At 46.0% G+C, this 27758-nt stretch overlaps 1 protein-coding gene across 24 annotated transcripts in view; it reads right to left on the bottom strand.

The window, feature by feature from the left end:
- RBFOX2 (RNA binding fox-1 homolog 2) overlaps nucleotides 1–24891 on the bottom strand; it is a 169123-nt gene extending 144232 nt beyond the window's left edge. For all 24 annotated transcript variants that reach the window (XR_013774199.1, XR_013774200.1, XR_013774201.1 and 21 more), the window contains exon 1: nucleotides 24401–24891. Coding sequence is in view for 12 of the 24 variants with exons in the window: in XM_079305283.1 (XP_079161409.1) it covers nucleotides 24401–24601 (201 nt within the window). In the remaining 12 variants the exon portion in view is untranslated. The remainder of the gene's footprint in view (nucleotides 1–24400) is intronic.
- Nucleotides 24892–27758: the final 2867 nt, after the last annotated feature.

Below are 27758 nucleotides of genomic sequence, written 5' to 3'. Positions count from 1 at the left end.
CAGGTACTGGATATTCTTATACATCCTGTGTGTAAATACAGCCATCAACAACAAAAATAAGATTGTAATTAAACAGCACAAGCTCATAGGAAGAAACTGGGTCTGTGAAAGGTCAAGACAGGTTCCCAGAGAGCCTTGTGGTGACTGCAGTAATAAAGCCCCAGGCTGCTGCACCCCAAGAACCTGAGAGACTGCAAGATTTGGGTTTGTCAAGCAGGCAGGAGACAGACACAGTTCTTTCCTGCAGCATCCTACATGCCTCCAATGCATTTCTCTCTTTTTATGAGCATTAGGTTTAGTTAAAGCCCAGGAAGTCCTCAGGAACAGCATACAAACTCCTGACAGAGCTTCAGTTCCACCCTATTGTCTTTATGGATAGTCTGAAGCCACTGGAAAAAGACCCACGCCCCCCTCCAGGAGGTCTCCAAACCCTCGGATTGCACATTCCTGCCAGCACCACACAAAAGCATCAAAGCCCCCTCCCTTCCCTGCCTGCAAAACAATGGAATAAACAAGGCAGTGGAACTAACCCAAACTAGCTCCTCTCGGATTTGTACCCTCTGCCCCCTGCCTGTTTCCATTCCAGCTCCTGCAGCCATAACCACAGCCCCCCTCACCATGTCCCCTGCCATGGTCCCTCCGGGCAAAAGGGAGCAAACAGCATGGCATGGCCGGAATATTCGTCCAGCTGCTCCACATGGAGTGCACAATCCACAAGTCCTGACTGCCTTGCTTCTGTGGGACACTTGTCTGCATCTTTCCCACCCCATCACCATTTTCCACAAAGCTTTTAGGAAGGCAATAGCATTACAATTCCTCCAACTTTAAAATGGAATTGAAATTACCGCTTGGTTTGTAAGTGTGCATGTGTGGGCAGGGATTGTCACAGCACATTCACCTAAAGCTTGTTTCCTTCACAATTTAGTCTAAAAACCTCTCCCATGTGCAATCCCTGGAGACTTCTTTGCATTAAGAAGTAACATTTCCCTCCCTGAGCCTACAGATGAAATGCAGAACAAAAGAGATGTAAAAGCATTGGGCTTCTGAAATCACAGCATCGTGTATCTTCCTATGCAGCACAGTTAGACGAAGGAAACAAAAAGGGAGCCACCCTCCCAGTGAACACACAAACGTCTTGAATTAGATACAGAGAAACTGGCAGTGTAGCAAACCTCTGAGCTGAAGCAGACCTAAGGCACTGTGGCAAATAGCAGAGGAGTGGGCCAGTCAAATCTTAAAACGCTGCCAAAGCACCATTTAGTTTTTTGTTTTGTTTCTCAAGGTTCCTTTGTAAATACAGCCAACATTTTTAGTCAAAGCTCTAGACCATTGCAGTCCTACAAATTCAGTTCTACTTGTTCCCTCCTTCTGCACATTGCTCAGGCCAAGTATAAAGGGATTAAACCTCAAACTCCCTTGAGTTGATACAAATCTTTTAAGAGTATGGGTTTTACAGCCAGATTAAGCCAACCTCAAAAATCACTGTACCAGCAAAGTAAATCGCTCTGGTTTTTTTCCTCTCTGGTTCCCAAGTGTGCATCCCTACTTCACCTCTTGCCTGCACAGTAGGGATCACAGAAGAAAACTGCAAGTCAGATCAGCTTGCTGATCCTCCTGGAAACTAATCTCTCAAAAAGGAGAAGTATTAGATTCATGAACAATGGTGGTGGCTACAGGCCACGTAATCCCTAACACCTGTACAGGGAGGGTGCATGACCACATGGCTGGAGCCAGGGAGAAGGCAGGGCTTCTCTTTCCAATGAAAGCATAGTTTCCCATCTGCTTAAACCAACTGCTGCAGTGACAGCTTTGCTGACAAGGCTCCTACTTAGAAACCACCAGTTCTTGACCTCCATGCATTTCAGAGCCTTTTACACAGGCATCTAAAACAATGTTTTAGGATTCAGAATTTTTACTCCCTTGAAGAACTGATCATCAGAAACATCAAACAATCATCTGAAGAAGCAGAAGAAAGTTATGGTGACATCACATTGGATGGTTTCCCTTCCTCATGCTGAAACACATCTAGTAGTGTATGGGCTAACCAGATTCAGGTGATGTTTCTTCCCTTCTGCCTCAGAAGCAAGGAGCAAGGCAAGTCTGCTGCTGCTTTACCAGAGACTGGAGCTGCTTAAGTGAGTTTTCATGAGCAAAGTGATGCTCTAAGGAGAGTAGCAGTAAGTACTCAAAACCAAGCTGTCATGCTTAGTCCATTAATTATGTCCAGAGCTGTGAGAATCCTGGAGGGAAAAGGTATTTTCATCAATTAAATCTATCTACACTTGGTAGCTGTTTTTCAGATCAGAAATTAGAGAAGACCTACAAAAACAAATGCCAATACCTTTTTCCCCAGGTTTTCCCATTGCAAAAGCACTGCTCATACTAAAGGCCCATCTACCACTGTCACAAACAGATGTCACAGATTTGACAACTGCAGAACATTGATTTTGGGGAGAATGTTGATGGTAGGATGAGGCATGTAGAAGACTTCACTAGTAGGCATACTAAAAGTATGGATAACTTTTCTTTCACATTAGGAATGTGGACAAAAGAATCTTGAAAAAGTATATATTGCTTTCCCTCATAGGGATAAGAAAGAACAAAACCAATTTCATATAGTAGTCACATTGCTTAACACATTACAAGAAAGCACCTGAATGATGACGAGAGATAAGGTTGTATGTACATAAAACACATATTTTTGTGTCTGTATTATAGACAGTTATATATGAACCTGACCAAAACTGAAACATAACAGACCCCTAAACTTTCTAGGCAACTACCAACACCAATGGAGATTTTGCAGCTCTAAAACTGACACAAAAAGGAAGAAAGATCTAGGAGAATTTCTGAATTTGCAGTGTATATTCCTAGTGCCGAAAACAAAGTCCTGAGGCACCAACACTACCACCTGTAGTGTAAAAGTGTTTGTATCAAGATGAAGCTTGTAATCCTCCTGGGTGAAAAACTGCACTTCCCAAATCCCATCCCATGCAAAGACAGCATTGCATCAGTCAGAATCTATTGAAAGATAGCACTGGTGCCTGGAGGATTATTTGCAGCTTTGAAGCAGCAGCAGAGAAAGAAAAAGGAAAAAAAAATAAAGGATACTGTAATTTCACATAGATGTAAGTGCTGCATGAGAAAGCTGTTATCAGCTGCACAGAAAGACGTTGTACAGATTTGGGACAGAAGGATTGAACACATGCAAATCACAGATTGAATTCTGTCCCCCACTGCTCTTCAATCAGATCAGGAAGATCTGAGAGAAAAAACCAAAATCTGCTCCCTTCAAAAAACTGTCAAAAATCTCCTGGGGGAAGAAAAAAGGAAGCAAGAAAAAGTTTTCTGTTTCTCCTGCTGCCATTACTGAAGCCAAAACGGCTACAAATGAGAATCTCCAAAACTTAGAATCTCTACTACACAAAGAGAACATAAAAGCATAGAGTCCCATACTTGGACCACAGGCAATTTTGGCTCTCCTGCATCTGGAAGCCATGTATTACAACCAGGCTTAGCTTCCCAACTAACTACACATAGACCTCACCATTTTTTTTAGGGTCTGCCATCCTTTGCAGTTACTACAGGAGGGACTGGATGGTTTTTCCACAGAAAAAAGGCATTTGCAAGCCCTGTGTGCTAATCAGGAAGCACAGTCCTAGACTTTATCTGAGTTGCTGCATGAAGGCTTCACACCTTTGCAACTTGTGTATCTCCCACTCATCCAACTTTAAATGCAATAGGAGGAAGCTTGCTTCAGACATTTCCCTCTCCTCTACTGACAGGGAATAGTACATCTCTTCTCCATTCCTGCCTGTACAAAAGACAAAACAGATGACTTTATCTTTTGTTCCCTTCTTTTTAGCCTTTTTGATTCAACAGCCAGTCAATGCTCATGCAGTTTGTGATTTAGACTTTCCTGGGGTTGTTTTGCTCCTCTTTCTCCATTAAATTCCTCTGCTCTGTGCTGCAGAGAAGCCACAGCATGCCATACTGTAGCCACCACTTCAGAGCTAACAGCACACTGCATTGCTCCAGGCATAAGCACCAAAGTGGGGAAAAGCAGGACAGCACATCCTTCCTCCCACATTACCCAACACAGCCACACACTGCAAATGCAGGAAGTGACTCTCAAAGACTTGGGCTGAGGGGACAGCACTCAGCAAGAAAAGCTTTCCATGGCCCAGGAGAAAGGTGCACCCCACTCCGGCATCCGGCATTTGCACAGGCGTGAAAGGATGGGCTGCTCTCCGGAAGGGAGCTCTGTTTTCCCCAGCATCTGTCAGACCCTGGGGACCCTTTAGCACTTTATCAAATTCTAGTCCCAGAGGGCTGTAACAGCATAGGATTTAAAATTTAAAAGCCCTTGTTACTTTGTACTCCAACATTTACATATTGCCTCTACCACAGAAATTTGTTTTTGAGGAAAGTTATTGGTCACAATTCTGATTATTACATCTATTTTGCTCATCAGATACACCAGTTTTCAAATATCAGTGTAATTACTAAAGGAAAAGTCAATCCCTTGTCAAGGTTTATTTATTGGTCAAAATCCAGGAGATTCTGGACAAAGAGGACCAGACAAAGAAAGAGCTGATTTACATGATCCAATTAGAAGTGAAAAAACACTCCTCTGTGCAGCCAGGAGGAGGACCTGAAACTCCATCCACCCTGTCAACTGGGACCAGAGAGCACTCAAAGGAAGCTTCCCCAAAGACCAGCCACCTGCTGTAATTGCTTAAAAAAGAAAATACAGAGCAACAAAGCAGAGGATCAACACAATGACAATGGTACCAAATATACATCCAGAAGTTCTTGTTAAGAGAAGCAATAACCTCCTTCCAAAAGTAAAAAATGTGTCTTCAACAGCTTTTATGAGTTGTGATAATGTGAACAGTAGAGATCTTTTAAATGTTTAACAAGAAAATTATTCCAATCACTAAGAGTAATATCATAGACAAAAGGAAAACGGTTTCTATAAGAACAATTCAAAAAATTTCCTCTCAGAAATTGTGAAACGTGATTTTATTCTAACACAATCACAATCAAAGCTCAGGATACAGAAGTATAGAGAACCTCAAATGGTGTGTGAAACATCAGGATGTGGTTTGCAGAGAAATCCACTCCAGCAAGACGAAATACAGATAGGGTGAATACCAGATACCACACGTGGAGAGCTGGGACAAGAAGATGATGATCAGGGAGCCCAGGCAGGCTTCAGCACAGCGGCAAGGCAGAGACAGATAAAAACACACAAACCTGCCAACAGCCCTTCGAGCAGCAAAGGGGCCAGAGCCCACCCACACTGCGGAGGGCAGGGCTTCAGGGCAAGCCAGGCTCACCCACCTGCAGCTACACAACTGCAGGGCAAGCCAGGCTCACTGACCTGCAGCTACACAACTGCAGGGCAAGCCAGGCTCACTGACCTGCAGCTACACAACTGCAGGGCAAGCCAGGCTCACTGACCTGCAGCTACACAGCTGCAGGATAAGCCAGGCTCACTGATCACTGACCTGCAGCTACACAACTGCAGGAGAAGCCAGGCTCACTGACTTGCAGCTACACAACTGCAGGATAAGCCAGGCTCACTGACCTGCAGCTACACAACTGCAGGATAAGCCAGGCTCACTGACCTGCAGCTACACAACTGCAGGGCAAGCCAGGCTCACTGACCTGCAGCTACACAACTGCAGGGCAAGCCAGACTCGCTGACCTGCAGCTACACAACTCTAGGGCGAGCCCAGGCGGCCGCCCCCGCTCCCGCCCAGCCCAGCCCCGAACACACAGGGTGCCCCTGGGGCAGGCGCAGCAATGAATTCATCAGCGGGTGCTGGCAGAGTGCCTCGACACGGGAATTCAATAGGAGCAGCAGGCCGAGGGGAGTGAATAATTCAGCGCTCCGCTCGCTCCGCCGTGCCGAGGAAAGATGAAGCCTGCCCGCATCGCCCTGAGCCGCCCCGCGCCCTCCCGGCCGGGCCCGGCACCGAGGGCGCTGCGCCAGCGGCACCCGGCGGGACGAGCCCGGCCAGCCGTGCCACGCTGGCAGCAGCCCGGCCTGCCCTCGCCACCAGCGGGAGCGGAGCGCCGACACACTACACAGCACAGCTTGTTCCCCTCGCACACACTGCTCCCTGTGTCCCGCCGGCAAGGAAAAGCCACCGGCGGCGTCATGTGCTCTCCATCAGCCCGGCTCCCAAAGCTTAAAGCAGAAGAGGTTGAAAGCTATTCTCTTGCAGCCACTGCTCTGTCCCTGGGAATGTCCCTTTCCTATCAAAAATAGGAAAAGCTGCGGGGAGGGAAAAGAGGGATAAGGCAAAACAATATACAAGGGTTGGGGATATGAAAAATGTTAACCTTCAAAGCAATAGGGTTACAACACTGCATCATATTGCAGAGGAAACAGCTTTTGAAAAAAAAATCTTTTGTGCCAGTCAGTCCATATCAGGGCATGTCTAATGATGACCTGGAGCACATAGAGACCTGGGGGACAATGTTCATTTACTCTCTGCAGACTGATAACAGACAATGATTACAACTCAACATATGCCAGAAACACAGTTTCTTCCTGCCAGCAAAAGAATGGGAAAACTTCAAGAAGGGCAAAAAGTATCTCTGGATTTCTTCCCTCCCCATTCCATAAAGAGACACCTAACGCTGAAACTGTTCTGCCAGACATCAAGTCTTGAGGCCAGAACAGACCTGGCAGGCCAGGCCAAAGTTCTAGCTGCTCTCATTTTTCAATCATGCATCTCCCAGCACATGCTGCAACACGGCAGAAATGCCTCCAGCACATAATGAGCATATTCCCTCCTCCTCCAGCCCAGCAGCCAGTTTTGCCCCAAGACAAGGTAGCCCACATTATCCTACTGGCCAGGACAAAAGCATTCCAGATCGGCCAAGGCATGAACAAACAGCAGCTACTGCAGCCGACTGTAAGATGCAGAGCCTCACCACTGCTGCTAGCAGCACTGAATCAGATTCACCATGAGGAGTTCTCCCCATCATTTCTGCTCTCAAGGACTTTCCAACCAACTCAGAACCGTGTATTCCACACGGCGGCCGGCAGTACCAGCTGTACTTCCCAGCGAGCTGTACTTCCTAGGAATCACACTACAGCTCACGGACAAGCACAGGCAAACAGTGTCTCCAATGGCACTCTACAGGGCTAAGCAGATGGAAGTAGATTGGGTCCACTGTGCTCAGTAGGAGCCCAGAGGAGGGAAAAAAAATTTCATTCGATACATTCCTTTTCCTGCACAGCAGACCAACAGGGCAAGGCATCTTAAGCACAGATGTCTGTCCCATTACAGATCTCCCTGGGGCCTGCCAGGACTTAGACTGTAGTTCAGCAAACAAAGAATCCCAGACAGAACACGAAGCCTGGGTTTTAGAAGCAGCTTCTTTATCTTTACTGCATTTTTTATATTTTCAGGGGGTTTTTTTGGCACTCTGCTGATTGTCACAAAGGTAATGCTTGGAATGTACAAATCTGCACCAAGAGCTGTGCAGAGAAAAAACCTTAACAACAGTATATTAGCTGAATACAAACTCAGCTCACAGTGTATTTAGATTGAGCCTTGTGACCTTCAAATCTTACTGTACAAATACCTGCAAACCAGTAGCTCTCCTCCTTTGTAAAATCAGAGGTGGGATGAGAGAAAGATAGGAGAAGAGCATGAAGTCTGTCTCAGTCTAAATCCCTCAATCCTTTTAACAAACAGGAATTACTGCATCATTAGATTTAGTGGCAGTACTTAAAACCAAATCAGATTTGGTGAGAGGAAAATAAAGCTATTGACTCCTGACATTTGCAACTTCAAGTATATTAGACCAGCTCCTCCATTTATATTTAGTACACCAGTAAAGAAAGCAGCAGTCTCTAATTAAACCAACACAGCATAATCTTCGTCGAGGGATCAAACGCACCAGAAAATTTCCCTTTCCTGGTGCCACGGCTCCCTGGGAAGCCAGGCTCTCACACGCTGCTGCGGAACGATCCCGGGTGAGTCACTGCAGCCATCCCCCAACGGGCAGGATCCAGAGGGCCTCTGCAAACAGCTGCTGGGACATCAGCCGAAAGAGAGAATTTGAGATAAATCCCAATTTTGCCCGCTCTAAGAGGATTGTTTTGTTCTTCTCACTTTGGATGAGCAATCTCCTTTGTGCCTCCAGGGACTTGTCTCCCTGTTGAAGGGGGTGACAGCCATCGTTTTAGCTTCATTGACACCATCATGAATTCTATAAGCCAGAAGAAACTTATATGATGTGCCTCTTAATGAACAAAGAGAAGTCTCCTGGAAGAGCTCCTGTGCAGCAAGGTCTCAGGCCATTGCTTAGCACAAGGGAAAGGGAAAACAGAACAAATTGGAGGGGACAGAGTGTTTCAATTTGGGAGTGCAGTGCTCTGTCTAACGCTGCCAAAGCAGTTTTTGATATCCCCAAAATCTACAGCTCTCACCTACTTCCCCAATTCAAATCTTTCAAGGAATATACTGATTTCCTACAAGCTCTGCACTATAAAACAATCCCAGTTCTTTCCATGTTTGCACTTGGCACAAAAAGTGCTGGCATGCTTGGACACATGCTGCCCAAATTCAGAGAATAAAAATGAAGAATGCAATTTCCCTGTAGCTTTAAATTCATTATAAGAAGCACTTTTCTTAAGTGATCCTACTCACTCCAGGAAAATTTGATCTATTTTATATCATGACATTCAATCTACAGGAAACAGCAAAGTAAGAACTGAAGAGGAATATTCACAGAGAGGAAACAGCAGGAAAGGGACTAGATGAGTATCTCCAACACACAAAGTTTTCCAGCTCCGTTTCACTTCCTGGGCCAGCTGAGAGTCACTGAGCAGCACTGTGCTGCATCCAGCTGAAAACGTGAAACCCAACCCTGAGATTCCCCCTGACAATCAAAGGAAGGGTGGGTATCTCTCAATGAGCCTGCCCAGGAGATGGAATACTGGCCAAACCTCATTACAAGGTATCTCCTGCCTTTCTCTCCTCTGCTGCTTGCTCACTGTAACATCCAAGCTATCAATCACACAACTCATCAGCATGCAGTCGCCTGTAGCCCCCTGCCCACAGGCTCCCCGTACACTCCCCAGCATGCAGCAGTAATTGCCTTTCCTATTAGCCCACAGCGACAACAGCTGCCATGGCAACCAGCAATGATTTTAATAAGTTTGGTCTGTTTTCAAGGGCAGCACACGCGTGCCGGCACATGAGCACGCTGCAGACACGCGCCAAGGGGAAGGAGGACCTGCCATCACACACAAAGGCAGGGCAGAAAACACACTTGGATCAGAGAAACTGTGGATGAGCAAACATTTACCCCCCTCCTCTGCAGGAGGAGCAGATGTCCACTCACTTCTAAAGCAATGTGGATGGGAGAGAGGTTGACAGTGGCATGGTGGTAGTAAACATGCAAAGGACTCTCCTTACAGAGCTAGATACTGCCAGGTGACACAAGTGACATGCAGCTGCATTGTGGGTGTGTCGTGCCACATCACCCACATACTGCTGAGATGGACACAGCCAGCACTGGACACCAGATTGCCTCTCAAAAGGCCAGAAGAGGAAACATCCACCATAGTGGAGTCAGCTGGATTTAGAGAGAAATTCTCCTCTTTGGCATTATTCATTTTCTATGAGATGATGAAAAAGAAACTCTGAGCCAAATGGAGCTCATAGAGAAAGATCACTTCTTTCAGAACCTATTTAGCCCCAGCTTAGCCTGGAGGCATGACTTCACACCATGCACCCCAACACAGAGACTCACTACACAGAGGCTGTGCCCACTGTAGATCCCCCACAAACACAAGGATTTGTGGCCTGGAGCAAAGGGATGTTATCCATCAGACCAACCTATACACCAGGTGGTCTAAAGCTGTCTAACCCAGTAATACTGATACAACATTTGCAAATCATAAATTTAATACTACTGGGGTTTTTTCAAAAGCCTTTTGAAGGTTTAGCTTAATCAGCTGTCCATCATCCACTCACCAGCTGCTACAAAGGGACAATTTCTGCTATGCAAACTGCACCGGTATCTGTAAAAGATACATAAAAGACTTGGAGGAAACAGACAAGAGAAGCAAACATGACAGGGAAAAGCCCACAATTCCAAACTGGCTGCAAAGCTAAGCATACAGTATCATCCCAGTCTCACAAACTATGCAGACCCATGAGAGAGGGCGTAAAAAAACATAAGATAAATCTGTAGCACCTTTTCCATTATATCATGTATTTTGCAAAAGCCTAAAGAAAATACAAAACATCTAACAACAGGATGCAGATCCATATATGTACTTAATTTGAATTTTGGTGCTAGGGAAAGATGCTATAAAATACTGCAAAATACCTTCTGCTACACAGCAAGCTGATGCAGACTAAGGCAAGAGCAGTGTGCAGTTCACCATGCATTCCAAAGAGCCTCCAAGGACCACCCTGTGGATGGAAGGGACAGCAATAAAGGAGGGGACCTAGTTCAAACAAGGGGAGGAAAGATGGCCCACTGAACCCAATGCTCTGAGATTTCTGCTCCTCTGCAGGTGACCCAGGGGACTTGTTTCATTTCTCTATGCATCACCTCACACCACCTTTCTTCCTAACATGAATACTATGCAATTAGAATTTAAGAAGGGCTCAAATCCAGGATAACTGAGGCTAGGCTAAAGAATACAGGGATATTTAACTGCTAAAAACAAAGGATTAAATCAATGAACAGGAACCAAGAGTTCTGTTTTGATTCCTGTAATGCTATCTGCCTTGAATAAACTCTGTGGATACACTAGTCTTTGGCTAGCCCATACATGACAGAAAAAACCTCCTGCTACCTAGTAGCTGAGCCACACAGGAAGCAGTAGACAAAAAAGACTTCTGGGAACCTACCCTGCTCTCTTCATCTGCCACCTGAGCCATGACTGTGAACCCCTCCCCCAAGCAGCAATGCTACTTCATTTCCCTGTACATTCTCCCTTTCCAAGCAGCACATGAAAATGATGCTCCATCCTTGCCAGATTCACTGCTGCCCAGGGGTTTAAATACAGCAGCAATGAATTGACTGGTCTTGTTAATTTAATTCAGCTACATGGGAAATCTGTAAACAGAAGCACAAACATGACAATACTATCAGAGGGATCTGAACATAGATCTGAAAAATTTGCTTTTGGTTATCACTGTCAACCATGTAAGGAAGAAGAAATTTTCCCACTGGATATTTTACATTTTTACTGTTTAAATTCTTGCAGGTAATAAGAAAGTTTCCTATAGGCAACACTGTTTTCTACCCTGCCAATTAGCTTCACATACAACATTTGAATTAGCATTTGACTAGACACACTTCCAGCAAACTCGAATCCAGGGCTAATTTAACAGATGTGACAGTACCCCTAGAGTCACCAGGGAAGGCAGGACCACCTGCCCTGGCTCCACTGGGACAGAGCAGCCTTTGGGAGATGACTGATAACCACATCTCATCCTCCCTTCCCAATGAAATCTTATTTTCACAGTGCACCTGTTAAATGCAGCCTGTAAAAATGCAACAGTAATTTTTTTCAAGCAACTTCATGATGATAGTTGCCTCCATGAGGAGCACTATGCAATAACTGTCTGAATATAAGCACATTGTTCAGAGAGCAAAGATAACCATCCAACAGACTCTGCATCCCAGGAAAATCCATACAAGACACAAAAATATTTACCTGCAAAGTAAAGTTGGGAACTGACCTATTAAGAAGCACTCCTCTACTTAAATGTGACTGATATTCATTATCAAAAATCCTGCCCAGGAAGTCAGAGGTAGAGAAAGCCTTACAATGGTAGGAATTCACCCATGGAAGAGAAACAATGTGACATGTTTACTCCTGCCCAAGGGGTCTAGAGATTTAGGGATTGTCTTTAAAATCCTGTCCTAAAAACAAAAGTAAAAATGGCCAATCCCAGAACCAAGCAGACAGATCTACAGACTTTAGAATCTTTAACTGCAAAGTTACAACATTTCAGGCATCAAGAAATTGGTGACACAGTGTAAGAAATTGTTTAGGAGAATGCACATAAAATTTGTATTTCAGACTAACCCTGAGGATCAGGTAAACTACACATGCCAAAGAAAGCACTTGATAGTACTGTGCCAGCAGGGCTGGTCAGTTTGTCCACTGTAGTGCACCTTTTCCAGACTATATGCATCATTTCCTTATCAAGCAGCAAATCCAAGAGAGCCAACTTCACAGAATACCTTACAACAGATATGAGAGCCCAAGAACAGAGATTTTATGTTTATCTAAACACAAACCTCATAAAAGAGCTGGCTAACACCTTGTCAGCAACAGTGACTAGCTGACACCAGACATCTTGGAAGATTTCAGTGCACAGGAGAGTCAAGCACATCCATCTCCTGCTATACTTCCCAAGGATGGTCAGGGACAAGCACTACTTCAGGCAGACTGTCAACACATTCAAGTCACAGCCAGAGGGTTCCTCCTTCTGAGGTAACAGGACCATCCTTTCCAATTTGCCTGCACATTCCATGCATCTACTGAAACCCAGCAGAAACAAGAACATAAGATAATCCAGACCTACTGAATGAATCCATTCCTCATCTACATATTAGAACATGCAGACTGACTAGTCTTTTTCTGCATATAGAGATGCCTCAGAGTTCTGGATGTCAGAAAGGATAAGAAAGGAGAACCAGGTCACCAAATATGAAAAATAGTGGCTGCTACAGAAAGGATGAAACAAATGCTATATCAAGTGCCACACTGCAAAGCAAGCCAATACCCCATTCAAACTCCAATGGAGCTGCCAATTTCTGCCCCATGAAGCTACCAAGCCTATGAGCTTCTCCTATGATAAATATCTGCAGTAATCATGAGGTCCAAAAATGAAACAAAAACATGCTGGGGGGAAAAAAAGCAAAAGTTATCTTCCTGTTTTCACTAGAAAGGTCATGCCTATTTAAGGAAACCTTCCCAAGAATTATGGACATGCTCCATCACATCCATCAACTAAGAGTCCAGAGTTAAGTGTAATCACTCCCAAGAATTCCTGGTCCTTAAAGGGGTCGTGGTTGAAGCAAACCCAACTCATGGTACTCCTGGCATGCAAAGCAGCCACAAATACCTGATACTGCCCAAGATGAAAACATCAACCCACTGACCAGAAAACAAGGAATTCTAACTTAACCCTTTAAGCAATTAGTTAAGAGAAGGAAAACACACACACAAGAAAACTCATAGCACCTCCAGCTATTCAAGTCAACACAGTCCCCATGGGAAACAACCATCCCCAGAAGTACCTATACATTGTTCTGGCTGAAAAAGAGAGACACACTCAGATATGCTATCAGACCTATAGACAGAGAGGTTTCAAGACAGAACATGAAGCATGAAGAATTCTTAATGGTGCTAATTTGTGATTTATCAACAGATAAAACTTATTTTTCTGAAACTCTAGCATTTGGCACTGACTACATTATATTATTGTTGAAAGGCAGAAGAGATCAGGCAAGATGGTGAAATGCAGCAAGCTTTTTCTGGAAGGATCTAATTAGGGGACAGAGACAAACACAAGAAACCAGACCTAATTATGAGCATGATTTCAATTTCCTGGCAAAGTCACACACATATATATATATATGTATATATAGACAAGTATCAGGTGGTCAGACAATATATACTCAAATACCAGTCTTAGCCTCATTGACCGCATCCACATCCATCACAACAGCACTGACGGGTCACAAGTGGGCACTGAGAGAAGGCATGGACAGATTGTATGCTGGTTTTGACTTCCATAGAGCTAATTTTCTCCACAGTAGCTGTTATAGGGTTATGATTTGGATTTGTGCTGAAACACAAGTGCTGATAATTCAGGGATATTTTAGGCACTGCTAAGCAGTCCTTACACAGAGTCAAGGCCTTTTCTATTTCACCCCACCAGTGAGGAGGGTGGGGCTGCACAAGAAGTTGGGAGGGGACACAGCAAGGACAGCTGACCCCAACTGACCCAAGGGATATTCCAAACCACATGGCACCATGATCAGCATAAAAGGCTGAGAGAAGAAAGAGAGAGGGGGGACATTCATAGTGAAGTCTTCCCAAATCACCATTTCACATGATGAAGCCCCACTTTCCCTGGGGATGCCTGAATGCCTGCCTGCCCATGGGAAGCAGTGAGTGAATTCCTTGCTTTCCTTTGCTTGCATGTGTGGCTTTTGCTTTACCTGTTAAACTGCCTTTATCTCAACCCACAAGTTTTTTTACTTTTAGTCCTCTGATTCTCTCCACCATCACATTGAGAAGGAGTGAGCAGCTGTGTGGGGCTTAGTTGCCAGCTAAGATTAAACCACAACACATGGAAACACTACAGAGTGAAGTTCCACTGTAACCCTCTCTATCTGACAATCAAAATCCACAGTTGGTCCATTTCCTTTTACATTGTCCTTCTCTTCTCTGAAGTGTTCTCTGGCCCATGGTTGATATCTAACCATCACACAGACAGCACTGTTCCCAAATGCCACTATCACCTCCTGCTGAGTCCATCCCACCATCCCAAATGATGGCCTTGTTTCCTCTGTCTGTGACAGCTCAGTTCTCACAACATGAGGCACCTGGCATGCAGACCACCACTCCTAGGGAAACATAACCAGCCCAGGAAGTCAAACTTTTCCAAGAAGTGCTTAGGTGTATAAAGGTCAGATAGGGAAAAAACCTACTAGGTCCAGCTGGTGATACTAGCAGATGCCAGGTCTCTGCTGTATTCATGTGATCTTTGGAGAGGACACCAGCTTCATCTTCTCCCCTCACTTCAAGGCAATGGGAATTCCATAACACATGCAGAGGTTGGTCTTTATCTCCTCTTTCCAAAAAGCAGTGGGATGGGGTGTTTATTCCTCCCCTATAGCTTTATACGACTTCCAGTGTTGTAGTCTGACAATCCCAGCAGTAAGATCAGGCATCCAGCCCAAAACTAGGCTTGTTGTCTGGGGCTCGCTGAAGATGACAGAACCCCCACCATATAACACAATTCTGCCCCCCTTTACTCAGCTAAGGAGAACTGAACACCCATGTAGAAGCAAGAAAAAGCAGGCAGTGATGGGATGCATGAAGGACTCATTATTCAGCAAACAAAAAAGGAGATACTGAGTCCATGATCAACCACATATTTTTCACCTGAGACACCTGTATCCCAAGTGGCAGGACTCCTCTGGAGCCCTAATGTAGCACAAAGTCTCCTCAGCAAACATCCCTCTGTCCTCCTCACTGATCCCACAAGGAACCATGCTGAGATCTGTGTTCCAAGGAAAGGGAGATAGCTGCCAGACCCCATTGGGAGCCAGCAAAGGGAACAGGTCAGGAGCCAGTTCCTGCCTTTGCTGTCCACACAGAGCTCTTTGCTTCTTAACAGACCAAAACATGTTTTTTAACTCAAAAGGCAGTGTAGCTACATTCTCTCCTAAAATAGCAACTGCAAAAGTCAAGGGCTGCAGATTAAAAAATAGCAACTATCCATGCAACTTCTAGTGTTTCCTCATGTGCAGTGATGTTACAATAAATCAGGATTATGAGCTACTTTTTCCTAATTCCTGCTTCATTCAAGCCTAAAAAGTGCTGTGCTCTGAGCAGTATAAACAGCTGCAGAAACCAAAAGGTAGATGGTTTCATAGTTTAAGACAAACAGCATCCATTCTACTTAAAAAGTTAGCTGGATTTCAAACCTTATCTTCCAAGTAAAATTTCACTATGATGCTGACCAATCTTTTTAGTTCAAGCTATTCTGCTGGGTTTTAAGATAAAGACAATATCACTGTAGATTTGCCCAACATGAAACACTTAAGAATCAATCTGTGGAAGTGGAAATTGTAGAGCACTGCAGATCAAGGATTAAAACATCACCAAAACCCAATCTCAATAAAAAAGCCCCAGCTACAATCAAAAATACAAATAAAAAGAAATTAGATTGTAAGTGTCAAACTTTTTTTAGCAAAACTGGTCTTATTACCAGGTACTTCAATCCCCCACTTCCACAGTAAGACACAGTACATGTTTTCTATCTCTCAAGAAAAAAAAAAAAAATTATTAGTACCTGTGAAGCACCCACACTACAGTGGTGAGTACTGTGGCAGAGACTATTAAAAATTAATAGGTCTGTATTCAGTGCAAGGTTTAGATTATCTGCAGTATATTCAGTTTGGGGTCATACATGAGACGAAAGAGAAGAAATGGAATATTGGATAGTCCAAAACCTGACCTTACATCCATTTTAGCTGGTTACAAAACTCCCATTTAGTTTAATAGCGCCTCAGTGAGCACCATCCATTTGCTGCACTTGCGGAGATGAAGTCATCTCTAAAAACATAAAAGGTATGACCACATAAGTATGACCTCACATGATGCCTTCTTGCCACACTCTCCTGCTGGGCAGTTACTGGCTATGAGTTCCAGCTCCTTCAATCCAGATGCACCATGAATTAAAGTCTCCCTGGCTACAGCCTGCTGTGCACATGTTCTCACCCTGACACATTCTCTGTCTGTCTCCTCAACCCTCTGCATGGAAGAGACAGCACCTGCAGCTCCAGACCACCATAATTCCAGACAAACATAACTCCAGCACCACTGCAGAGCTGCACACCACTTCCTAGAACTAGAGCACTGAGAGTGTTCTGCATTCCACACAATTCAATTTCCACTACTGGACAAAACAAATAACAGGATGGGCAGGTGCTTCAGAAGCCAGCTGAGCTTCAAGAACTAGTGCTTACAGGCAAGGAGAAGCACCTACAAAATCTACTCTATCCTGGTCCAGCTTTTCTGCAAAGCTGCATAGGGCTTTTAACATGAAATCAGGGTAGGAGAGAGGCCTCTGATGGGCCTGCTTTCCAGGACAGCAGAGTACAAAGGGTAATGAAGAAGCCACTGCTTGCACTTCCCCTCATTTTTTCTTCCCACAAAAGGGAAGCAAAGGCACAAAACAGAATAAAATCAAAGAGCCAGAGATGGCTCAGAAGCATGATCTCTCACAGGAGCTGCTAGGAAAGACATGCTTGGCTACTCCATCTGCAGATCCAGGGACCCAGAAGAAGGTGCCCAGCCCTGCAGCTGGGCAGAGCCCGGCCTTGCCCCCGCCCCGCTGCCTGAGGTCAGTGAGCAGGCTGGAGGAAAGGTGACCTTCCCACCCCTATCCGGGCACAACAGCAACCACAAGCAGCAAATTATAGCACCAGGATCCCAGCTAGAGCCTCCCCTCGGCCCACACAGCACTAAATCAAGGCTTTTTAGTGATGCCTTGGTGGGATTTTCTTCCTGGGCATCACCCTCAACAGTGGCAACCACCCCAAATGTCTGCAAGAATCTCCTACAGAAATAGCAGTGGGAAAGCTGTGCACAAAACCTCAGTTAAAAGTGCACAATGCTCCAGTCCCTTGAAGAAACCTGAGCCAGATCCAGATCCCAAGGCCTCAAAGGCCTCTGGGGAGCATATTTTGTGATACACGTAGAAGCCACATAAGGTTGATTCTTTAGCCTCTCTATTAAAAGAACTATAGCTATGCACAGAGGGAAAGAGTGCTGACATTATGAGGGTTTTTTCCCCCATAAATGGTGCTGCTTCTTCCTGATCTCTATGCTAATATATGCATTATTGCTGAGGCAATTATGAGCAGATAAAACCCAATAAAGTCATGCAAGAAAGGCAACAAGTGCTTTTATTCCATGCTCTTTGAAGCAAGCATCCAATCTTTCTGCACCACAAAGTCTCCTAGACAAACATCCAAGTAACACACAGCCACTTCAAAAACATGCCAGCCTGAATCCCACTGTCCTATCCAAGTAGAAGATCTCATTACCTCTTTTCTAATCAGTGTGAACCACAAGTACCCTCTGCCCACACTCCAAAGGTTAGGAACTGGCACAATGGCATAGCTGACTGAACACCAGTGTTGCACCAAGTGAGCTGACAAAAACTGCCCAAGTTTCCTGCTCTGCCCAAGCAGATGCTGGATCCAGCTCTAGTTCAGCTGATGCTGCTCATTAAACAAGGGGGCTTTTGTATACAACCTTCCTTTCTTTGTGGCCACTTAAATACCTCATATCACTGCTAAGGAGTCCCATTTCCTTTGGTCCAGCAAGAGAGCTGATGGGGTGATTTAGACAGATGCTGTATGTACATGTGACAAGCCAAATGACAGACAGACTGGAACAGTTCAAAAACACCCTGGAAATCTTCCAGAACCCAGAACACAGGTTAGAAATCTAGAAAACTGTGTGGTCTTTCTCAGCAAAGCTTTCCTGCAGGAAAGGTAGCCAGGCACAGCTCAGTGGGACAGCTTGGCAGGCAGGGAACAGTGCAGGGTCAGGATGGTGGGGACCGATTCTTCCAGTCCCTGCCATTGCTGGATTTGGCTCCTACAAATATCTCTAATTCAACATGCAAAAAATGAGATGCATGCAAGAAAGTGAAGCAGAGGGAGGGGGAAGCGTGCAGGGGAAAATGCATACACATCTTTCAAACTGAATTTACAGAAGATTGCTAGCAAAATTAAATTTACTGGAGAGCAAAGGGAGTTAAGGCCCAAAATGCAGCCAAGCAGCTCTAATCCCTAAACATCGGGATTATCTCATGACAGCTACACTTGGGTGTCCACTCAATACCACTGTAAAATGTAGATCAACAGAATGCTTCAATGAACTGGAACTCGTTACCTCTAATTGCTTCTCTCACTTCTCTTCTGGATGTTCCTCTGATCCCTCAGCCACCACATTTCAACAGCAAACACACACACAGAAGGTCAAGTAATATCAGAGTTGGGCAAATTAAATAAAAGATTTCCAGACAACTAAAACATCTGCCCTTCTCTTTCACTTCATACAAAACCTAAGGTTTGCTGAGTGCCACAAGACAAGTCAGCAGCACAGTGACAGGTTTTAAAACATCTTCAACTAATGTGATTCCTAACATTTTCCAAAGGGGCAGAGGTTTCTGTGCAACCAACCAAACACTGCTAACGACAGGCTTTATTTTTCTAAGCTAACAGGGGTATGTCCTTCAGCAGCAGTTTCCAGGGGGCCACAGACCACCCACAGAATCCTGTTCAGATCCATCTCAACTTCAGTTTGGCTTCCCTACCTCGAGTGCAAACGAAGCAGTTGATTTATTTTATTTTATTTTACTGCTGCTTCCTTTGCATCTCGTGTTCTGGTACTCCTGCTGCCACCAGCCTCACTGCAGCAGTGGCTTAAAGAGCAGTCACAGTAAAGCACAAAGCCAGCACAGGAATACAGATGCTAAACCTTCAGTGACCAGCACATCTTTGAGACAGCCTTGAACACAGAAGTGCAAACCCCCAGTGCAGAGGGGCAAGGCAGGAGCCCTGCTTGCTGCATCACTGAGAGGAACAGCCAACAGAGGGTATTGCACAGGATGTGCCTGGGAGCTGCTCCAAACTCAGCTAGGTGGGCAACCTTTCCAACAAGCAAGGGAGAGACCAGGCCTCCTGCAAAATACCAGAGCACTTGTGTTTCTAAACGGGAATTCTGAAAGGAAAAACAAAAAGCTTATGTCTACAGCTGGTACACAGACGCAGAAGGAAACCATCTCCAGTAGAGCCAGACCTCTGTTTGGCTTCCAACCTCACAAATGTGGCCATCACCTTTGAACACAAACCTCTGGAATCTGCAGAGAAATACTGAGAGAGCCAGGAGGAATGCCAAAGCATGCAGAATACTTCACTTGGGCTTTCCATTTTCCTGAATATGGCAAGAAAAAAGCCAACATTAAAGCACTCTTAACAACTCTAAAATCCGAACTTTCAGTCCGTTTGCCAAAGGTTTTCTTTGAACTGGAGATTTTCTAAGTGTTCCCAGACTGTGTCAAGTCTAACTCATAACATTCAAACATTTAAAAATACAAAGGGCAAAAGCAAACAGAGAAACAACAACAAACTTGGAGGTGATTCATTATGTCTCATCACATCAGCAGTACTCTGTCAAAACATCCCAGCATCCTAGGAAATCTCATTCTGGATCCAAGGCAGGGGTCGAATGACTGTAACTTCATTTCTTTTACTGTATCTTGTATCCTCTGCATTGCTCTGCATCTCTTTACAAAGACAGCCATGCCATGAAAAATAAGAGGGAGGAAAAAGCTAACCTGATTACACAGCTTTTCCACAATTTACTGGAACTAGATGTTCTCTTCTGTAAGATTTAAAAATACAGACTTCCAAAGGGTCCCTCACAGCATAAAAGGTGTTTTTCACTGGCCCCTTCTCAATTACAATCCCAGTCAACCCTACTTGTAAACCCAAAGGTATCTAGAAATTATCAGCAGACTGATGTCTTGCCATCCTCTGGAGCACCACAAATAGGCCACAGCTTGAACAAGGACACTGGCTGTCGTGAAGCACCAGTCACGTCCCCACTCTCCCCTTTCTGTGGCACCCTGCAGTTCAAGGTTTCCAGTCATTGTGCTGGAAAGAAGTCAGGCTGGTAGGGGGTGTCACAGACCATCTTCTGGCTCACGGCAGGACCAGAAACCGCAGACTTTCTTTTGGAGCGAAGACTTATCGTCTGTTACATCATCTTTTAGTCACAGGGGACTGATCTCAACACCACTAGTCATCTTTATGAACCCTGTGCTGACATGGCTGAATGACAAAAAGTCACCACTCCTTGCTGCCACTAAAGGATTATGTGGACAGGGCAAGGCACAGACCACAGCTGCATTAACTGTCTGTCCTGACCATGGCCATGCTCACGGCTGTAAGAAGAGTAATTGTCCCAAATACTCAGGGGTTCTGAGCACACAAGTCATTAAGGAAAGATGAACAAGGATCAGCTCTGTTCACACCTTGCATCTAATTCCATCCATGTAATACCACCAGGTATGATTTTAATTTACTAACCAGCCTAGACCCCATAAAAAAGTTAAATCAAATTTCAGTTTGAGGACTAAATGAGGAGTTAACTCATTCAACCCCATGCAAAGCAAGGGGAAGATATTTAAGCAACTTTTTCAGCAGTGTTAACTGTCTGGTACACCTCTAGCACTTGGAAGGGGAAGACAAAAAGAGTACCCTGGAATTACACCCTTGTCTGCAGTTTGAAAGAGAAAGGGACACTTCCCAGCTAGTCACAACATTTCTCATCTTTCATCACACAAGGAACAGAGGAGGAGAGAGATTGTTGCAAGGATACTTTCTCTTCCATCTGTGCAGCAGTCAGTATTTTCTGACAAGAGCAAATACAGCTGCATCAACAATTGATTTCAGTGCAGTTTCACAAGTGACTTAAGCTAATATAACTTTTCTTTTTTTGTCCTCTCCCCTGTGTTAGGCATTATTTTTACCCACATCAGCAAGCTGATCCAAATGATTCAACCATCCAAGTCAGCAAACAGAGCATGAGGTAGTTCCTTACTAGTATCTATACAGTTAAAAAGCAGCAGTACCTTTGGGGCCCTTTACCTCCAAAGCTTACAAACCTACCCAAATACTTCCAGGTGACATTCCTGGCCGGTAGCATTTGACTTTTGTCATTTATGGAACTGAGGGAGCTACAAACCAGCAGTTCCTGGTAGTTTTTTCCTCCCACGCCACGATTAACTGAAATATGTCCCAGAAGCAGATAGCAGCCATGATCCGATTTGTCCCAATCCCAACCCAAGCAGCTTTACACCACCCTCCTAACAAGATCAGCACTGGCCAAACACCATTTATCCGGCCTGATCAAAGATGGATTAGATAATGAAACCCTAACAGCATAAGCTGTCTGAGCATGCTGGCCTGAGACAGCAGAAAACAAGAAGCCCTGTAAATTTAAGGACTTTTAGACACCTTCAGCCCCAAGGACTTAATAACTAGCTACTGTCTTATTTTCCTGTAGCCTAGTTTTGATATTTCACGCTAACAGACTCACAAAAAAATCTATTAGTTTTACAGCTAAATAATTTATTTCACGATTACACTCTGTGTTTATATCTTGAGCTACTGGTAGGTACAGGTTATGCAAAAAAGAAATGGTGATGGGCAGAGCATTCCGTGATTCCTTGCTATCAGCCCAGAGACACGAGGTCACCGAGTTTACACAGCAACAGCCCATGGCTCTGGAACAGGAAGTAGAAAATTGACAGGATCTCCAGGAAAAACAAGGTACAACGGTTGTTGGTCGCATTTCCAGCTTTCCAAAAGCCTCTAGTACGTATGAGAGGCAGGAAAAAAAAAAAAACATCAAAGAATAGGCTCTTTATTCCTCTTGTAAGCATTACATACAGTTAAACATAGAGGATTTACTAAAAAGAGGCTGTTATTCTAAAATAAGGTACTTCAAAAGAAGGCACTATCTGAACAGAAATCCTTGTGAAGGACAATCTTGTGTTTTGTCTTTTAAGTAAAAATACACCGAGCTTCCCAAACATTAAAGAACACATTTTCCCTAGCTCTGATATTATTGGCAAGTTTGGCTTCAAATTTGGTACTTCTTGCTTGCAAACATGAGAAGATTCTCCAAATGCATAAACTACAGTTTATAAAACTAAAAAAAGTCAAGGGAAACTTCTGCATGTAGAATCATAGAATGGTTTGGGTTAGAAAGGACCTTAAAGATCACCTAGTTAGAAATAATGGTATGTACTTGTGCATATATATACACACACATACATGTGTTTACTTTCATCTTTTATAACAAAAGGATAAAATCTTTTCCATATATATACATATGGAAAGATTAAAATTACACTAAGAATGCCAAATAAGTACAATATGGGTGTCCTAGTCTGAAGAAAAGCTACACTGACTGACTACAGACACACTTAAAAATTGGGCTCTACTAGTTGCACCTCACCTCATTTCTCCACTGTTTGCCACTATTTGGTACAGAAATAAGCTCCACCTTTCTGCTAACTAATTCCACAATCAATCTTCAGTATCATTACACACTGCTTCACATACACACAGTTACAGCCCCATGGCTGAATGCTGCAATCTTATTATCTTGCATTATTCCTTGAACAGACAACAAAACACTTTTCAATCTAAATACAGGGGGGAGTATTTTATCTGTAGAGAAAATGTACCCATTTGCAATTAAAATAAAAATTAAAAAAAAAAACAAAACGAAACGAAAAAAATCAGACTCTTTTAAAACCAACCCAAGTCCTTTCCTGGGCAATTTTCAGTTGATTTACTCAGATTTATATCAACAACAACCAGTTAAACCCCTATATGCAGGGTAACTGCATCTCCTGTAACTACACAGGATCTTTGCCTCAGTTCAACTCTGAAGAACTTCATGTCACCATGCTTGTGCACTCATTCACAACCTCCTAGCAAGACACACCGTACAAACATTCCTTCGATGCTGAGCATCTTTCTCCTTGCAATTGTACACAGTGCCTGAGTCACACCTGACACCTACGTGTGGGAGAACACACTACTTCAAGGGACAAAAGAGCACAGCATGATTTTCCCTGGCCCTTGGGAGAGCACAAGCAGCAGCACTCGGGTACAAAGCTCCAGCAAACACTCAGGCCACGCCATCACACTTGGGAAAACACGATGCTGTGGGGTGGAGAGACCACCGTGAAAGGCTGAACATCAGACAGAGCCACAAATAAAACCCTCCTGCTCCAAGCTGTTTAAAAAAATAAATCATTCTTGAGCATGAAAACTAGGGACAGCCTGGGAAATAAAAAGGGAAGAATGTTGGTCAGCATTCGGTACTTGCTGAGAAGCACCATGGAGAGAATAGGATGCTCTCTTTGGAAATCCAGGAAGAAGTGCTTACCAACCCCAGAAAAGGTGAGAGGAGAAACAAGTTCAGATGAATAAATCACGCTGCTTCCAAAGAGCTCTGATACACCCATCACGAGAGACAGAAGCAGAAAAGGCCAGTGCAACTGCCATAATAAAACAACCCTCCACAACATCCAGACAAAGGGAGGCAGAAACACCTTGGCGGCATCACCCCACAAGCACAAAGGCCAATGCACCTGAAACAAGCGATGTTTTGGGTGACGATCAAACCGCGCTGGCAGGAGACGGCAGAAACATGGGAACCTGGACCAGCCTAGGAGCCGTCCCTGCCTCCCGCTTCTCCCCCCTGCCAGGCAGCACCTGGGCTTTCTCCCGGCGCTGTACAAGCCCCCGGCGCCGCGGGCAATCCCCACCGGCCCCGGGGCGCCGCCGCTGCCGCTCACCCGGCCCCGACCCGCGGCCTCCCCGGGCGCTCCCCCGGGCCCCGCGCCGCCGCCCGTGCGCTGGGCTGCGCCCCCGGAGCCGCCCGGCTCGGCCCGGGGGAGCCCCGCTCGCCAAAACCCGCAAACCGAAATCAAGGGCGGCCCGGCCCGGCCGAGCCGCGGGGAGGGAGAGCCGGGGACGGCCCGGCCCTGCCCGCTACCTGCATGCCGCCGCCGTCGGCCTCCGCCTCCGTCCGCAGCCGCTTGCTGTGGCCGCCCTCCGCGCCGTCCCCGCCGGGCATGGGCTGCTCCAGCTCCGGCTCCCGCTTCACGCCGCGGGCGGACCCCGCGCCGCCGCCGGCCAGGAGCTGCGGCTGTGGCTGCTGCTGCTGCTGCTGCGGGGGCTGGCCGCCCTCCGCCATCCGCGCCGCCGGAGCCCCGGCCGCCCCCCGCCGCGATCGCCCCGCTCTGTCACCGCGGCGCCCGGCGCTGCCGGAGGAGCGGGAGCCGCAGGAGGAGAAGGAGGAGGGCGGGGAGCCCCGCGCCGCGACCGGAGCAGCAGCGGGCGCGCCGGGCTCCGACCCACCGGAGCGCCTCGGTCACGGGCTCGGCGGCGGCTGGGGAGGGGCCGGAGCCCCTCGGCAATCTCCGGAAACGCCGCCGGAGCAGCGCGACCCCCGCTCGGAAACCTTCGGCGCCGGGCGGGGCGGGGCTGGGCGGGGCGCGGGCGGAGCGCGGGGCGGGGCGGGGCCGGCGCGGGGCTGCGGGCGCCGCGGAGCCGCGCGGGGCGGCGGGAAATGGCCGCTCGGCCGGGCCGGGCCGCGCTCGGCACCGGGGCTGTACCCACGCCCAGCCCTGTGGGGACCCGCCGTGGGTGCGCGGCTGCGGCGGTCCCGTTGGCCGTAGCAGTGCGGGGCACGCAGCCCTCGGGCAGAGCCGGGTCCCCCCTCACGGGCCGGCAGCGCTGCCTTTCGGCGTGAGCTTCCCGCAGCGCTTCCATGAGGAACTGAGGTGAATCTGGGATGCTGGGTACTGGTTTGACCCCCGCTTTAGGAGCATCCAGTAGCAGGGATGTGCTGCCCGGCCCCGTATCCCGTATCCCTGCCCACGCTACCTCGCACCACTCAGTGCATTGTGTTCTTCCCGGCCTTTTCCAGGCCTCCTCCCTGCGCCTCCCTCCAGGGCTCACCCCGCAGCCCCAGAGCACATCTGATTGCTCGAGAAAGGGGCTGCGCTGATTTCCTCTCCCTAATGGGTTTCTTCTGCATTTATATTCATATATACATATATATATATATATATATATCTCCTCATTTTTCCTGCTGCATATGATTTCCAACCGGATGGAGACACCAGTGTGCAAAAACCCAAAGCCTGTTCATCAGCCCCTTTGTGCATCTCCATGTTTTTTAAATTGAGGTACAAATTTGGGATCCTCAACCAAAACGTTAAGGTGATTTTATTACACAGTGCTATCTGGTAGCACTAAGGACAATGTCTGCTCTGGAATGAGGAAGGCATAGGTAGAGTGTATTGTCCTGGATGTAGTCTGGAAGCCATGGCAACTTGATGGAGAGCTAATCCTCGGATCTTAATACAAATCTGCGGTTGGCTTGATTGTGGGATGGGAATGACACTCCTGCCTGCCAGCAATTTGGAGAAAAAGGAAAAAAAGTGAAAATGGAGTTGGTTCCACAGAGGAAACCGTTTTTAACTTCTCAAATATCACCATGTGTAACAAAGCCTGGGGACGGGTTAGATTATCTTAGTGTTCCATATTCCCTGTTCGTGCTACATCTGTTGATCTTCATGAAATGATAGAGCTTTTGGTTTTGAGTGACAGTTACCATACATGACTCCAGTCTTGCCTTACACCACATTTTTCCTCATCCAAAAATAGTTTTCAAGGCCACATTGAAAGCTATTTTAAGTGGTATGTTTTCTGCTGAGGTGCCAGCTTGTCTCCTCCAGTGACGGGGGAAATCTCTTTTTCTCAAAATGATTACAAATCCCCATGGAGTGGCAGGCACCCAGAAGACAATTACATGCAGCTTTTGTCTGCTCACCCACCAAGGGTAAACACATGTCTCATTCATCTTGACTGGGTTTGATAAAATGAGCCAGACTGTCAAACAACACTGAAGAAACGTGTTCAGTCCACTCTTGGAAAGAAGCTGAAATTCTCATGACTGGGGTGCTGTTCATACAGATGAAAGCAGTGTTTCTGTATTTCTCTTTCTCCCCTAATTTTGATGAGGGGATCTACATAAAGGGTCCAGGTTAAGGCATTGCCTGTGAGGTCCTCCAGAAGGCTTCAACCTTCAGACAAGTTAGGAATACACAATTTGGAGGGAAATCTTGGGAGCACTCCTCTCACTGGGCAACTGAGCATCTGTCTGACACTTCCCTTGGGGATATCAAAGAAAGGAGTTGCCTTATGGTTGCCCAGCCTCCATTTTTCTCTTCTTCTAACCCCATTTCCACCATCTCCTGCCATGCAGGTGTCAAAGCTGCTGCCAGTTCTCCCTTGCATGCTGTGTGCACATGGCCTGTGCTGCAGAGCAGCTCCTGGCAGAGCTGGCAGTGCCACAGGCACGTCCCTTGCTGAGGTGTTTTCAGCTGGCTGTGGTGTGCAGCCTGCCAGGGGAGGAGCACAGAGCACCCTGAGCTATGGTGCAGGTGAGAACAGCTGAGGGGGGTACTGTGCCCTCCTGCCAAAGTGACCTCCAGCCACCACCACCATGCTCTGTGCCACTGTGAGCTCTCTGACATTATTGCCATATTACTACGTATTATCATTTATCCAGATCTTCCCATTTCCTCTTAAAATAAGATTAATTAATTTATCTTCATAGTATGTTTGTGGGATAGGTATTATCTCCATTTAACAGATGGGATATGAGGCATTCCTGAAGTCACAAAAAAGCTTTTGAGCTGAGAGACAGTCTTAATCCGTTGATTTCCTTTCACACAACCCAGCTGCCTTTTAGGTATTTGTATGTGACATCTGAGACATACTAAACAGACAGCTGACTCTGTTAACCCTTCCATTGCTGCACAGCACTCTTGCCAAAGGCTCCTATACGCTGTGATTCCATGGACGAGTTTGCAGAGTGCTCACCAGTGCTTTGCTTTCACAGATCAAAGAGAGGCAATCCTAGGACATGTTATCCTTGCAGAGAGCTCCCAGAAGCTGGCATGAAGAATGTATCTTTCTGAACAGATTCATATAATTTTAGAATAAAATTGTGGTGGTTTCCTCCCCCAGAAGGGTGCCTTCTGAAGAGATTCCTTGGAGAAACATGTGCTGGTGCTCCCACTGGGCTGGAGGTGGCATCAGGATGCCAAGTGTGAAACATCTCAGGAAGTACAAAGGGCTGGGTCTAAGAAGATGCTTAAATGGTGCAGAGGCAGTGACTCATGAAGGTTCTAAAGCACAGGCTTGAAGACAGGCACAAACTCAGTTATTAGCCTTTGGCTCAAAGGCATAGAAATCATTCAGAGACACTTCAAAGCAAATGCCTCCTCTCCACCACCACAGCTGAGAGCTATCTCTTGCAGATTCCATCATCTTCACAC

This window comes from Erithacus rubecula (genome assembly GCF_903797595.1).
Source record: "Erithacus rubecula genome assembly, chromosome: 4".
In the NCBI taxonomy this organism is placed as follows: domain Eukaryota; kingdom Metazoa; phylum Chordata; class Aves; order Passeriformes; family Muscicapidae; genus Erithacus; species Erithacus rubecula.
Note: the sequence above shows the minus strand (reverse complement) of the source record. Positions and strands in the feature narration are given on the sequence as shown.